The sequence below is a fragment of the Cryptomeria japonica genome, chromosome 11 (genome assembly GCF_030272615.1).
Source record: "Cryptomeria japonica chromosome 11, Sugi_1.0, whole genome shotgun sequence".
Taxonomy (NCBI): domain Eukaryota; kingdom Viridiplantae; phylum Streptophyta; class Pinopsida; order Cupressales; family Cupressaceae; genus Cryptomeria; species Cryptomeria japonica.
This window is the reverse complement of record NC_081415.1, coordinates 645,085,805-645,102,020: the sequence shown is the minus strand read 5'-3', so window position 1 is coordinate 645,102,020 and position 16,216 is coordinate 645,085,805. Positions and strand designations below refer to the sequence as shown.

The following is a 16,216-nucleotide window of genomic DNA, read 5'->3' as shown; positions in this document are numbered from 1 at the left end:
TAAATAAAAATGGAAGGCATAAAAAGATGAAATGTAGAGAGGGCATGAGTAGATTGGATACATGTTTCAAACTAATCTACAGCTGCAGAAACTTCTATTTAGACATTTTACTTTTTTTTATCATTCAATTAAATACTTCCCATAAGGAATCATTTATTCTACGGCCTTTCTCTAATGGGATATGGTAACAACACAAAGGACCCACCCATAGAGATGTTTGTGTGCTTTGTGTGAGACACGGCCTTGTGTGTTCAGTACCAATGTAAAAAGAAGAAAGATCACAGAAGCAACTCCTGGAAAATAGGTCACTGAAGGATGTCTAGGGTGATAATTACTAAACGTTGGTCAAAAAAATTGTACAAAAATTAAACATCTAAATAATGTTTCACTGTGAAAACTCCCAAAAAGCATCCTTCATGTTTAAAAAGGTTTGTACACCTTGCAAAGCAGCTAGCTTCATTTATTCTTTATGATATCTTAGATCTACAACACAAATGCATCTCATGAATGTGTGCCTTTCCATTATTTGAATTAGGATTGAGTACAGTTTCTTACAGGAATCAACTGTATTTTCTAAAAACCTACGTGCATCAAAGAGACCCTAAATCTATATAATCAGAACCTCTCCAAGCACAAGATTATTTCTAAAAAATGTTGGCTCTGTACATCATGGTCATTTCTAACCAGCGATGGGTCTAAAAGTCATGCTTTCCCACTTCCACTAAGATTTGAGCTCCAAAACCTTTCTTTGCACTTTTCAGTCACACTCAGGTTTGGGTCTGTTATCTTATCTTTACCTTTTGGTCCACATACTCTCTATGGTATAACCAACTGTAAACTAGTAGTCTGAATTCCTTAAAACGTTCTGTCACCAAGACCCTTGCAAGTCTCTATCAGTGCGGTATCTCAAAAGTTGAAACAAAAAAACAACATAAACATACTAATACAATTAAATTTATAACACCATGAAAACAAACAGCACACAAAAAAATAAAAGCAAAACCTCAAAGAAGGCTATATATGGTTCAGATGAACACTATTAGTATTTACCATTTGTAGTTCCACAAAGATATGCCGCTCTAAAATACGTGGAAGTTCAGACATGGATTAAAAAGTGCATTTATACATGGACACATTGTCTTTTAGTTTCTTTGGAGGATAGCAGTTCAAACTAAACTATTCGAATATAAATATAGGGTTACAAGACTATAGTGTCACGGGTAGAGAGTTTATAGCCTCTGATAAGATTCACAAGTTACAAATTTTTGCTTCATTTACAAAATAATTTGGAGATGATAAACTTCTAACTACGACTTGTTTACAAAATACTTGATAGATGAAAAAATATGCTTGAAATTTTGATTCACATCTTCCATGGAAATCATATCATTTGACAATCAATTGAAAATTCTCTTAAGAAGGAGCAAGTGTAGGACAATTGAGACTAAAAAGGCTTGCCATTGAATCTGAACACTAAAAGTAAAAAGACATATTAGAGCAAAGATATCAGCCGCATCTTTTATATTAAACTGCATCAATTTATTGTTTTGCATATGAAGCAAAATTTACAAAAGTTTTCTCCAACTTCTGTCCATGGAAAATGCTTCCTCCCTCACAAATGCTTCAAGAGTAAAGTATGTATTTGAAAGAACGATATGATTGACTACTTACCAAAGAAAATAAACAAAAAGTGGCAACTCAACCCAAAAATAAACAAAATGCGATTGATCCCACTTTACTTCATTAGATTTCAATTATGCATAACGGGTTGCTTCCATACACCTTCAACTCTATAGCTAGATTTATGAATTATAATACATATGCAAAATATAGAAGCTAACAAAGTAGTGTCATGTGTCAGACCACCAAATATTTTGTTATATTAAAACAGAAAAGTGTCTTCCAAAGCACTTCAAAGCATATTTCTAAAAATCCTAAGAGTTAAAAGTCCAAAATACAATTGATACATTAAAACAGAAAAGTGCCTTCCACAAAACTTGGAAACTAATTTTGAAAAGAAAATAAAAACAAAACTCTATCCACAGTTTGGAAAAGTTCCCAGATATTGTGAAACCTTGGTCAAGTCCATTAGAAACATTACATCTCAAGCCAACTCACAATTTGTGTATGAACAGACATTATGATACATTTCCTCAAAAAAACCATCCTTTGATGCTGTGTAATGACACTGGATTTGCACATTCCACTTTCAAAATGAATGCCACCAGCAAAAGGTTGCAGTACGAAAATGAGAAAAGAATTGAATTTCCTTGCTAAAGCTCATTTGAGGCAATTGAAGAGTAAAATATAAGCAGTTTTACATCAACTATTCAGGCAATGCAAGAGAAATCCTACATTTGAGAAAATCTAACATGCAACTTAATAAAAGCATATATATTACATGTATCTACCACTCATTCGAGATGAAATATTTAGAAATCAGCTTCTGTGAGATCTTCCTTTTGCTTAGCTATGTATTTGACTGCAAACTGTTTTCAGTCGCTTTGCTGCCTGCACAAATCCACTTATCACCTGAAATTCATCCAATTGCTTTGTGAAAGGCAAAGCAGTTGGATTGAATGTAAGTCAGAGGGGTTGGATGATCATTGCAATTGCAATACAAAAATGTATTTTCCTGAAGTTTACGTTTTCAAAAGTGTAGATGTTGTTTTAAGGAATTAAAATTGACATGCTCTAAAAAATTCTGCAAGATTTAACACTGGTGCATACTGCTTGAATAAAAGACTACTTGTAACCTATGAAGTTATTGTTAACTTCTATGTAGAAGGTGAATATTAAAAAAAGTATCAAAGAAAATCAGAAAGCAAATGGTAAACTATAACCTATGTTTCCAGGTACTGCAGGGTGCCCTCCTGTGCCCAAACAGCCTAACAGATATGATCCAAGTTCAGATCCCTGGCCCGCGTCAGGCATGGGTACGATCAGGGCATGCCCTGGGCCTCTCCATTCCCAATATAATGATTATGAAGGCAAGCAATATGATTATTATTGATTTGACATTTGTCATCATATTATCAATTATCACTATAGAAATTTTCTCAATTCTGTATATATTTTTGTGGATTTACAATATATATAGTCTGGAGAAAAAAATATCAGCAAACCATGGAACGAACTAGCAACATAGATGATAACAGATAAAAGAATTTGAATAACTAGCATGTTTGACTTCTCCATATTTTATCACTTCAAGATTCTGACAGACACATAGCAATAGCAGTGTTATAATATTAAATGCAAACTTGTAAGATTGTCAAAAAGAATCGCTTTTCATCCAAAGTTTCCAGCATGCAAAACCATGAAAATAGTTTCACTATCTACACTGATAAATATTTTAGTTGATAGCATGTGACTTTATCTAAATCAGACATTCTTCTACATACATTTGGTGGATTTTCTCCTCTGGTAACAGTAATTTTGACTTTGTGTACTTTAATTTAGGTTCACTTAATATGATTGCGCACACGATAAATAGTAAAATCCACATCAAATCTTGTGTTTTGTTTCTCTTTTAATTATAGGCCAGACCCAATCAGCATGACAAATCAATCCCAAAAAATCCCTTGCACAAGTTGACTGCAGAAAACATTTACAGATCTTTAAAAGGTGATATAATGTTCAAACCCCTACAATCCGTCTACAATCATGAAATAGCACTTTCTATGACGCCATGAATAATGATAAAATCCCCAAGAATTCAAGTAAATATCTTAAAATTCCTACGCAGTGCACAGTTAGAAAAAGGGCAAATCTTTGATCAGTTCTCTGATATATGTTAAAAGAACTATGTTTACTAGAACTAATGTTCTTAGCTTCTGTTTGGATTCGACAGCAACTTAAATAGCATCAAAAAAATTCCTTATTTTATGGTTGAGGGACCAGCCCAAAAAGGACAAGTCATATTGATGTTACAAGATCCTTGAAGCAAAAACTTTAAAGCAATCTAAATCCATATATTTAATTAAACTCAATTACCTGTGAAATGAAGTGCCTTTCAACAGCGCCAATCAATTGATCTTTTGAAGGATTGGGACTTACATCGACCTACAACAACACACAAACAGGGAAAATTGGGATATATGTAAAATTATTGAGAAGAAAAGATGTGGGAAAGTAGATTCCTAGGTTCATACCGACATGGTAATATTATACTCACAAGATTGAAGTGTTTCCAATATCTCCATAGGGCAGAGGTTTCCAATTTGCTGAGATCCACCTTCTGAAATCATTAGATCATTTGTCATAAATTGTGTCCATCAGAAATCATTAGTTCATTTGTCATAAATTGTGTCCATCAGAACTTAGGATATTTTATACAGTTTTATCCTTATATTATATATCCATCAGAGCTTAGTATATTTTAAAGCAATGCACGCTCTTCATTAATCACAAGCAGCATAAAAAACACCGTCTACCCTGCGGCTTATAAGATTATTTCTTACAAAGTTTCCAGATATAAAACTATCCTCAAGAATACAGATAGTTACTGAGTAACTTAGAGAATTTAGAGAAAAGGTATCTTTGTATTAATCACAGAATTGGGAAAACCATCTTAAACTTCTTAAGTTGGCTTCTCTACTTTATGGATCATAAGAGTATTTACTCATCAAAGTACAAGATACAATTCTCACTCGAGAAATGCATAGGCTGCAATACAATTTGCTAAACTATACCATCCTTATAAGTATTTAAGTCGTCAGCATTGTTATACATTTTTATGCTAATAGTATATATGCAGCAGTATGTGAAACTTTTTCAAGAAAAAACTGCATAGGCTGCAATACAATTTGCTATACTTTACCATCCTAATAAGATTTGAAGTTGTCAGCATCGTTATACACATTTATGCTAATTGTAAATATGCAGCAGAGTTTAGACTTTTTTAAAGATAAGAGATCTCTCCATTGATCCAAAACTAGCATTCAGAACAACATCCGAAAAATTCTGAGGCAGGCTTGTCTACTTTATGAATGATAAGGGTATTTTCTTACAAGGTCTAAAACGTAATTCTTCCCTCACAGAGAGAATATAATGCAATTTGCTATATTTTATAACAATCATAGGTTTTGAAAAAAAAAATGGTTTTAGGGAATCTACTTACCAGCATCCCTTGGGAATGAATGTTTGAATCTGTAGATTGCACTTGGCTACCATGGTTCATGCGGCTTGAACCTACTAATACACGAGGCCTTATTTTCGGTTTGCGAATCTTTTGAAAATCATCAGAAACTTCAATCACATAAGTAAACAATAATCAATGTCAGTAACCACAACAATATACTGCCCACAGAGGAGAATTAATATTTTTGTCAACATATACATAACGAGTATATCAAAGTCTTTTCTAAACTTTCCTCGTCATACTCAAACTCAATTAGTTTAGGAACAAGCCCAAAACCACATGATTGCACACAATCTTTCTGTCAACAAAATTATACTCACATTGTTGAATTATAATTTTTTTGTCACCAAATACATACCCATATTGTTAGATTTAATAGGTTTCTCAACACAATCATACCCACATTGCTGAATCTCAAGAAACCCATATACACATTGCTGAACTCAATTTGCTGCCATCTCACTCATATGCCCGAAATCAATTATTTTATAGTAGAACTCGTACGCATATGACTAAATCTCCAACAAATTCATACACGCTTAATTCAATATTTTTTTTCTCAGAAAACGCATACCCACATTTTTGGTTCAATTTTTATGATCAACTAATTAATACCCACATAGTTGAATTCAATTATTCTCTCAAGGAACTAATACCCACATTGCCAAATTCAATTTTAAGGGAAAAAAACTGAAATGGGTAGATGATAGAAAATGACCTAAATCCATGCTGCTGCTGTTATTGTCAGAAGAAGCAAATTCTGCCAATTTATCCTCCTCTTGTTCATTGGGTAGTTCAATGACACTCAGGGCATTTCTTTGCAATTTCACTTCTAATCCATTTGGAAGTACCTGGTGAACAAATTGATTTCATAATAATATCTGCATATGAATTGATGGGCATAAAAAAAGTCAAAAGAACAAAAACGATTTAGAAGGTATTATTACCAGCCAATGCCATCCTCGGACACCTGCAGTATTCTTGACAACAGCATGTAAACCAATAAGAAAAGACTTGGTCCTATTGTTTCCTGTTATGATGACTTTGGTGTTCTTTGGCAACCCTGAGGCTCCCCCTTCCTCCTCCCCGGATAGCAGAGCATCCTCCATTATTGTTGTGCATGCAACTTTACCAGATTTTTCTTCTCTATCAACCGAAAGGAAAAATAACTGTACTCCACCAGATGTATGTCGATGAATGTGTTGGGACAATCTCTTTTTCTTTACCCAAATAAATGGAGGAGGACAGCTACTGACACCAAAGGTGATTGAATGATTAGACATTTGCCAATGTTGGGATGACAAGTGGACGTTTCCACTTTGCCAAACCTAAAAATTAATCTCTAACACGTGGCGTCATGTTTTTATTTTTATTTTCAAAATCTCAAGGATCCTAAGCTCTTAACAAGTTCTAATTCATGCATGCACAAAGGGAGACATTTCAACAGGCTACAACCGGCAAAACAGCATCACATGCAAAAATGATAGCAGAAAAGCGAAAGATAAGACTCTATAACATAGTGAAAGATAAGACTGTATGAAATTCCTTTGGATTAATTGCTCTCCATTTTAAAGTATGCAATTTTATTGTATTTTTAAATTGACCTCTAAGTCTATTAAAAAATTATCTAGTGGGTCAATAGTTGTTCATAATTGTGCAATTTTATTGGTATCAATAGTGTTAATAAATTATTAATAATTGTTAAATAAAATTGACAATAGCATAAGAATTTAATAAAGAATGAGAAATATATATGTTATAAAAAATCAATTAAAAGAATACAATTAATTTATTTGTAAGAGTAGATTATGATGTGACATTTATTTGCTTTTTGAAATATAAGGACCCTAAACTCTAATGAGTTCTAATCAAGCATGGAGGAAGACATTTTGAAGATGATAGAATATTACAAATAATAAAAGAAAATAAGTAGAAGGAAATATTAAACAACAAAAATATTAAAAGAATATTAATTATTATGTTGTTAGCAATATATGTGTGATTGAAAATAAATATAATCATTTTTTCAAGTGTTGTTTAGGGCAAATAAATTCAAACAAGTGCAAAGTTGAGTTAGTAACACAAAATAAATAAATATTTTTTTTAATTGTCAAAGAAGGTACATGTACTTAGGTTTCGTGTTATAACCTGCATTCAAATCATATAAATCTAGTTTCTCATATTAGACCTGAGATAATGAAACTCTAATAGATTAAGATCAATGACTTGTCATAGTTATCTAAATCTAGTTTCTCCTCTTAGATATGAGATAGTGAAGCTTTGATAAATTTAGATAGATGACAATTATTTTTGCTTAATTTAATCCATCATATGTGGAAGTGATCTCTATACCTATGATTTAGACCTAGTATATATTAATTTAAACTTTGTAGTAGCTTTGATCCCCACACTTCTAGTATTCAAAGTCTTTCTCACCTTTTGATTTCTAGACTTGGTGGTTTGTAGAAACACTATTAGAGCTCATTATTCCAAGGATACAACTAACTTTGCCCCCTCCTTTTATTTTATTCAAACCATTGGATTGATTTAATAATTTTAAACAAATTGGAAGACATTCTAAGCATAAGTGTAGATGCATATGTTTGTTAAGCATATAGATATACTAAGAGGGGGGTAAATCAGTATATGCAAAAACTTAACCTCAAATATGATTTATCGTTAGCAAATTTTTTGGATCTTACTTTAACATTAAAACAACTATCCAAATGATAAACATGGAAACACACAAAAGAGAACACCAAATATATGTATGAAAACCCAAAAGGGAAAAACCACAGTGAGAATAGTTGCTTGGATCTATTTCCCAAATCTAGCCTCACAAAAATATAATAAAGAACTTACAACATGAAGTAGGTAGCAACCTATTGGAGACACCAATCCCCAATTATATTTGTAGGCACCAACCTACAAGAGACACTAATCCCCCAATCAAAATCTAAGCACTAACTCAACATATGAGACACCAATCTCAAACACACCAAGATATACAAAAGATAGATGTTATACAAACCTTCAAAACTCAAACTTCAATCTCTGTCAAATCTTATCTACATCACAACACTCACTCAATATGTATAGGATTTGCAACTTGATCCAAACACTGCTATAGACAACTTGCTCAACTTTTTCCACATCCACTACACATACACAATTACATCCTAGGAGCGAACCTAGACGAACAATATATGTGCATTACAATAATAATTGCATTCACAAGTTGGCCTAGAACACAATTACACCATCCTAAATTTATTAATCAAACGTGTAATAGGCCTAGTCCTAAAGTCCACATGTTGCATCTAAAGAGGGCACACGCTATGCAATACTCAACATAGAATCAACTAGCCCCAAGGAACATTGACATGCTTCCTCCAACATACACATGTTATCCTTCTCTAGCACATCAATTTGGAACATCAGAATAGTCATCCAACTAGCACATTGAACACTTTGTCACTCCTAACTTTATGTTTATTGAGGCTTAGCCTGTACAATTTTGGAATCTAACAATTCATATGTAGTTTGACTTTACTTCCAAACTACAAGCCATAATTCTCAACTATGGTAGAATAAAATATAGAACAAGTTGGTGCAAATACAAAGTCTGAGTAACAGACTTCAATAACATGTCGCAAACATTTTCAAATCACTTCCAACTACTAGAATATATGTATAATGATATTACAAATATTTTGTAATAGATATGGCAACATAACTTTCCCTAGTCCTTCCAGGATTCAAATGATTAGGCATGGACATCACATAAGTAATTAAAATTATTGTAACTATTAGACACTTGAAATCAAGTACAATTGCATTTAATTCTCATTTAATGCTTTGTCATAAAAAGCTAACCCGTTTAACATAAATGACAACACAATTTAAACATCATTCTCTTTATTATTTTAGTTTTTAAGGTAATGCTATTGGAATATGTAATAATGATATGTGAATTTTGAAAGGAAGAAAAGTGCATAAATGCTTCCAAACAATAACCTAGTGAGGCAAATTTTGCAATTTTTTCTTACAAATCTTAACTGTTATAGTAAAAGAAACACATGTAGAAAGAGATATTTAAAATGCATAGATTTTACCACAATGAGCACACGATATAGTGGGGAAAACCCTTTTGAGAGAAAAATCCCACTCTCCAAAAGCATGACTCTTTGTATTATTTATAAACAAAGCAGTTGCAATACAATTACAACACTGGGCTTCTTAAATAAGAGTGTTCTACAATAAACCCTACACTTCAAATAATTATGGGAGCTCAACTTCAACTACAAAATACTTCACATAAAATTTGATACAATAAGCTATATAAGACCTCCAATTTATAGAGAAACCAATCAAGGAGGCAAGCCCAAAATAGATGAGTCATCCAAAACCAAGTGACACAATTATAGACCACCTGTAAGAATGCAAAACACATCATTGTCTAGCCACTTACACATACCTCCAAACTTGGGCACCCAAAATTTACTATTATAAGGTATGACAAGTGTTCTTACACACCTAACAACTATCATAACAACAATCATGGCTAACAATACTTGCAGATGTAAGAAATAATTGTCATAACTAACTATTAATAGCTCATCTTCTTATAGTTTTTCATAACCCAGCTTGGGTGCCTAACTTATCCATGCAAAGGTGTCTCTTTGCATTCATTCATTTTATCATAAAGTTGGATTCTTATATGTCATAACTTGTCATAAGTCACTATAGCCTCTTATAGACTACCTAACACGTCAACACATGTCAAAATAACTCTTCCACAAAATAATTCCTAGCTCCTCATATGAGAGAAAAAAAAATCCTTGTCACATATCATGTCACCTCCTAGTATGATGAAAACCTCTTGTGTTATGTCACACAAGATGACAAAATAATATGTGCAAAAAAATATAATATAAGCATTAAATAAATAAATTAATGCTAGGAAATACAAAGGTCGATACCCCTCAATTCCCAACATTAGCCCACTTGTTGAACACCTTAGTAGAACCAATATGAACAAGATTTAACAACTAGGGGATGAGAGGCCCATAGACTTCAACACACCATCTGAACCCATAGACTTCAACACACCATCTGAACTTCTCTATGCTCATAGGTTTTATTAATGTATGAAAATCTGGCATCCCTTGAATCCCTCTAGGACTTTGTTTTCACACTTGATCATTTTTTTTCTTAGGACACCATGGGATTTTCTCTCTCATGAGGCACGGGTCTTCCTCTTTGAAGAAATTATAGTTTAAGTTTCACTTAGAGTATGATGTTTTAATGGAAACTCAAAAGGTAATGTGGGGTCCAAGATCCTGCAAGGTGCAATTTCAAATGCAAGAAAATGTAAGACAAAATTTCATCCAAGGCACGAGAAGTTTGGAAAATGGTCCAATTTATTGACTACTCTATGAATAGGAAGCAAACTAACTAAATCCTAACTAAGCTCTAGGAAAATAGGAAAAATGAGAAAGAAACCCAAAACATAAGACAAAGGAGAAGAAAAGAAAGAACATAAAAATTGGGTAAGAAACTTTACCTAGTTCTGAGGCTCAAAAAATAAAATTGAAAAAATATGCGATGATAAGGACAAACAAATGCAACAACAAGAACACAACCACAAAGCAACTAAGACACAAAGGATTCAAATTCTCTAAAAATGTGATCACTTGAAAGCTTCTTGGTCTCTTTTGGATGCAAAGTGGTAAAATGAGACATAAGAACAATTTAAATAGACCTTTTTTGAATTTGATAGACTTCCATTAATGTGGTGGATGAGGTCCATGCATTTTTCTTTCCTCTAAAATCTAAAAATCTCATGAAATACTAGTCACAATGGGGGAGAGATGGAACCCAAAACAAATAACAATCTTAGGATTAGATCTTAAGATGCCTATGAGTTCTTAAGCCCAATAGAAAAGTGTGAAAAAAAAAAAAAGGTGAAAAGAGGGAACTTTGGAAAGAAGAGAAAAAGAGGGAACTCTGGGAAGAAGAGAGAACATAGGATTAGATCATAGGATCCTCTTTGAGCCTAAAATCTCAAAAATAAATAAAAACTAAAAAAAAGGTGGGGGACTAGGAAAGAAAGGTAAATAGGAAAGTCCTAAGATCCCTATGGGATCTAAAATCATGAAGAGTGATAAAGAAAATAATAAATAAAGTAAATAAAGAAATAGAAAGAAAGGAAAATAAAAACAATGAGAAAAAAATGAAGTAAAGGAAAGAGGGAGCCCGCATTTTGGCCAGCAAAACATGGGGGTGTTGCATAGAAATACCCCTACTTATTTGACTAAGCTAAGACAAATTTTCCCTAAGGGGGGAGAATGTCACATCCCCACAAACTCTATAGTTTTTATTTTGTATTATAGCATCATAAATTATACTCACTTACAATTTCATCCTCACCTAGGCCTCACTTTGGCGTTATGGCTTCTGATGTCTGATTACGGAGTTGATTCTTCTCACACCATATTCCAAAATCACATTTTCATCACCTTTCCATCTCCCCTCTCATTCTAGAGTCTTGATTTTCAGGACCAATGCAACCCATGCCTTGGTCCTCCTATTCATGTCCTAAATTGGGGCCTCACAATGGTCATCTCAAATGAGTAGAAAATTTGATCCCTGTAGCATCCTAAAATTGCACCCCTTTGCAAATTTGACTGCATTTGGGTCTTACCTTAGCGTTTGCGCCCCTTGTCTTTCTTAAGACCTAATTATTCTCATGCCCCTTCCATATTACATTATTTTTTGACATTTCCTATTCATAAGGCACTTGATCATTGCCACGCCATGGTCCCCCTCATTTTTGGGGCCCCTTTAACCTATTTTCACATTTCAAATATGAGTGGGAATTCCCTCTTCATGTTGGCTCATGTTGGAAAATTAATCAATTTTCCCTACGGGAAGGTATATAAAGAGGATTTCCCCTCTCATTTGAACAATCCATGACATCCAAGAGAAAATTCAAGCACACATGAGATCAAGAATTCAAGCATTCAAGAGAAATTGAGCATTCTCAGTCTTCCTTCAAGCCTTGGAGAAGCAATAAATTCAAGATTCAAGCATTGAAGTTGAGATCTACATCCATTTCATGAAACCCTAATTCCATGTGGAGGCAAGCAAAACTTCACAAGGAGGTATAATCATTCAATTTTCAGTCATAATTCAACATCTCCCTCAAAAGGAGAACCTTTCATTACAGCCATTTCAATTACATCTATTTCAATTTCATGGTTCCAAAATCGGGATTTGACCTAAGGCAAGCCCCTATTCCCAACCTTTTTCCCTTTTTTTCTATGTGCAGTAAATGGGTACAGAGTTGTACTTCTCAGAATAACTTTTTTCGTAGAGACAAATCAACCCTTTTCAGCGTGTGAAAAGTTCAGAGGACCATGGTGTCATGTCATGGTCCCATATTTTTAGGATATTTTTCAAGTTTCAGATCCAACTTGGCATATACTATTCAATTCCAAGTGCCCAGCTCAATCCTGCATCTGTAGCTCATTGTTTTCTCAGTTTTACCTTCAATTTTCAGCACTTTACCTTAAATCAACATTTCAACTTACAAAAGAGAGGAAAAATATTCACAAAATTAATCCAATCCATTCAATATTGAGACCTTATCTGATTTGTGATTGAATCAAGTGGATTCCCTTCCCTCTTTTGAATGTAAAGGCTCAAAGTGAAATTGATTAGGTGATTTCTCCCTTCTATGTTGCAAATTGCCAAATCCAAATTTCCCCTTTACATTTTGGTGAACCTAACGTGTCCTATGCTTAATTATGATTTTTGTTCTCAAATTTGAGTGTGTATGCAATTTAAAATTCAAATTTTCATTTACAAGTTTGGTTTCCTTGCAAATTTTAAAATTTTAGAGGTTAACTTCATAAAAACCCTAATTTTTAATTTCAAAATTGAGCTTGTGAATTGCATAATTTGGATTAATTGTTTCAAATCTAATTGTTTTTCAATTTCAAAATTCAAATTTTCACTTGCAAGTCAAATTGAAAATTAAGAGGTTAATTGCAAAAACCATAATTTTCAAAAAAATTCAAAAATTGAGCTTGTGGGTTGTTTAGATTTTGTATTTCTCTGTCTCAAATTTGGGTGTTAATTTCAATTCCAATTCAAAATTGCAATCTTGGATCAAATTTCAAATTTAAATTTTAAAATTAATTGGTTAATTACAAAGACCCTAATATTTAAATTTAAATTAATCTTATGTGTTTCTCAATTTTGGATTCATCATTTCAATTTCAACCTTGGATCTATTTTTAAATTTTAAAAATTAAGAGCTTCTTTTTACAAGGCCCTAATTTTAAATTTAAACTTTCCTTTAGATTGTTTAAAGTTTAAAATTTCTAAATTAAGAGGTTATTTTCAGCCCTAATTTTAATTTTAAATTTTTATCTCGTAGTGGGTAATTTCAAATTTAAACTAAGAGGTTATTTTAGTACAACTCTAATTTTAAATTTCAAATTCCTAGGAGATTGCATAAATTTTCACAATTATTCTTTACCTCTTCAATTAATTTGCTTATTTAATTAAGTAATCATTTTTATAAAATTTTGCATTATTTAATTACAATACAAATTTCCCTCATTTAGTGTATGAGTTTTACTACTATTACTCCAACCTATAATATCCATGTGACAAGAAGTTGTAGAATTAAGGCTTCCCAAGGTTTAATTACCAAGGAGATGGAGACTAATTTGGATAACTTATTTCATGAGGATGTTAGTGGTTCTAGCAATCCTTCAAATGTCCATGTTTATCCTCATTCTTTCCATATTTCTCATGATGTGGATGAATCACTAACTAGAGTTTCCGTTGACCAATTCGAGAAGATTGACAATCAATTTAAAAATCTTCAACAATGGATGAATCAACAACACCCAGAAAGTGAAGCTCTCCCATTGATTGAAGGATTGAAAAGAATGGTTCAAAGTGATAAACTTGGTGTTGATATCTTGCATGGTATTTCTCATATTGTTGATTCCAATATCATGCCTATGAAGCTTTGTGCTAAAGTCCTTGGTTATACACAACCTCCTAGTCAAGTTAATCATTCCATTCCTTTGACTGCCCCTATGGCTAGTGCTCCTACATTTACATCAAACATCATGGCTATCTCTACTCAAAATGTCATGCCTACAAGTGTTAGTCAAAGGGTCAACTTCTCTAATCATAATTCTTTCATTCCTCCTACCGCGAGTCTTCCATTTGTTATCCAGTCCTCTCCAATACCTACCTATCATAGTGTTCCATCGCCTTCTTATAACAATATCCCTCCTTGTTCTCAACCCATTCTTTCATTCAACAATGTTACTCCTCCTTCTCAATCCAACATGTCCAATTTCAATCCTTCTACCAAAGCTACAATCAGTAGTCTAGTCCAAACAGTGTCTTCCTTACAACAACAAATAGCTTCCATGAATCAATGTAAGTATAATGTCCCCACATTTGATGTAGTGAGCCCATTATACAATGACATTGTCTGAACTGTCCCTCCTAAACATGTGGAAGTCCCTCAATTAGAGCTTTATAATGGAAAAGGTGATCCCTTGACTCGTGTGAAAACATTTCAAACTTTGTGTAGTGACTTTGCTCATGACCAAAGATTGTTGGCTAAACCGTTTACCAGAACATTATGGGATAAAGCTTTGCAATGGTATTGTTCTTTACCTCCTTATTCTATAAATTCTTTTCAACAATTGGCTAATGCTTTTATTCAACAATTTCACAATAATATTGGTCCTAAAATTACTTTGATTGATTTGATGCATTGCAAACAAGGCGTTAAAGAAAAAGTGACTGATTTTATTGGTAGATATAAACATTTGTATTTTGAAATTTCTTTTTCTTTGTCTGATCAAGATATTCAAAGTTTTCATTTGTAATTTGCAAAAAGATATTAGGGATAAACTTCTCTTTTCTGATTTTACTTCCTTTACGCAGTTGTGCACATTACTTCACAATTATCAGCTTACTGTGAGTCAATTGAAACAATCATCTTCAATGGCTCTGAGTGATAAAAGTGAAAGTGCTCAACAACCTTTTGCAAAGTTCAAACCAAATAAGGGATTCATCAAATTCAATGACAACACTCAAGTACCAGCCACAACAATAGGTGTTTCTTCTTTGTCCAAATACTTTTAAAAAGAATTCACTCCTCTTAATGAATTTTTGCATAGTATTGTGTCACAATTGTTACAAAGGAATGTGTTGAAACTCCCCTTATTAAACCAATTGACACAACTAAGCCTTTTCTAGCTTCCTATGATGCCAAAGCCTTTTGCCAATACCATCATCAACCCGATCATGACACTGAAATGTGTTATTCATTGAGAAGTAAGATTCAAGACTTGATTGATAACAATACCATATCAATGGTTGGTGTGAATGATAAAGGAAATAAATTAGTAGCTCCTCCTAATCAAAACCTTCAAATTTTTGCAGATTCTTTACCTTCCCATTCCACTAATGTGATTGAGACTGATCCTCTTGCCTTCTCTCCTAATGATGTTGGCCTTGAGTCTAATAATGTGGTGAACCTTGATAAAATTGAAACTCCTAAGGATGTATGCATTACATTTGATTCTAGTGAGACAATTAAAGCACCCAATGGCCCACTTTATATAACTATGAAAATCAAAGACATACCTTCCCGAGGAGTGCTTATTGATCCAGCTTGCATGGTAATGTGATAATTGAAGAATTTATTTATACTTTGCAATTGCATCAAGTGACATATGATAAAATTGATGTGATAGTTAGAGTTTTTGATGGCTTCTCTTGTCCTGCTATTGGTTCTATCACACTTCTTATTGATGTTGGCACTAAATTCTTAGATGTTGTCTTTGCTATCATTCGTACATCCGATCAATTTCATGTGAAGCTGGGACATCCTTGTCTCTCTTCCATGAAAGAGATCACTTCTACTATTCATAAGTGTTTGAAATTATCTCATAATGATAAAATCATAATTGTTAATCATAGCATATATCAATCTACAATGAGGCATGGAGACGTTTGTCTCGATTA

At 33.0% G+C, this 16,216-nt stretch overlaps 1 protein-coding gene across 1 annotated transcript; it reads right to left on the bottom strand.

Annotated features, from left to right (window-relative positions):
• Nucleotides 1-2,063: 2,063 nt before the first annotated feature.
• Nucleotides 2,064-6,441, bottom strand: LOC131039961 (uncharacterized). The gene is made up of 6 exons (XM_057972815.2): nt 6,091-6,441; nt 5,862-5,994; nt 5,123-5,250; nt 4,178-4,240; nt 3,997-4,065; nt 2,064-2,550 (listed from the first exon to the last, which is right to left on the bottom strand). The coding sequence occupies exons 1-6, from the start codon at nt 6,424-6,426 to the stop codon at nt 2,467-2,469; spliced, it is 813 nt and encodes a 270-aa protein (XP_057828798.1). The 5' UTR covers nt 6,427-6,441; the 3' UTR covers nt 2,064-2,466.
• Nucleotides 6,442-16,216: the final 9,775 nt, after the last annotated feature.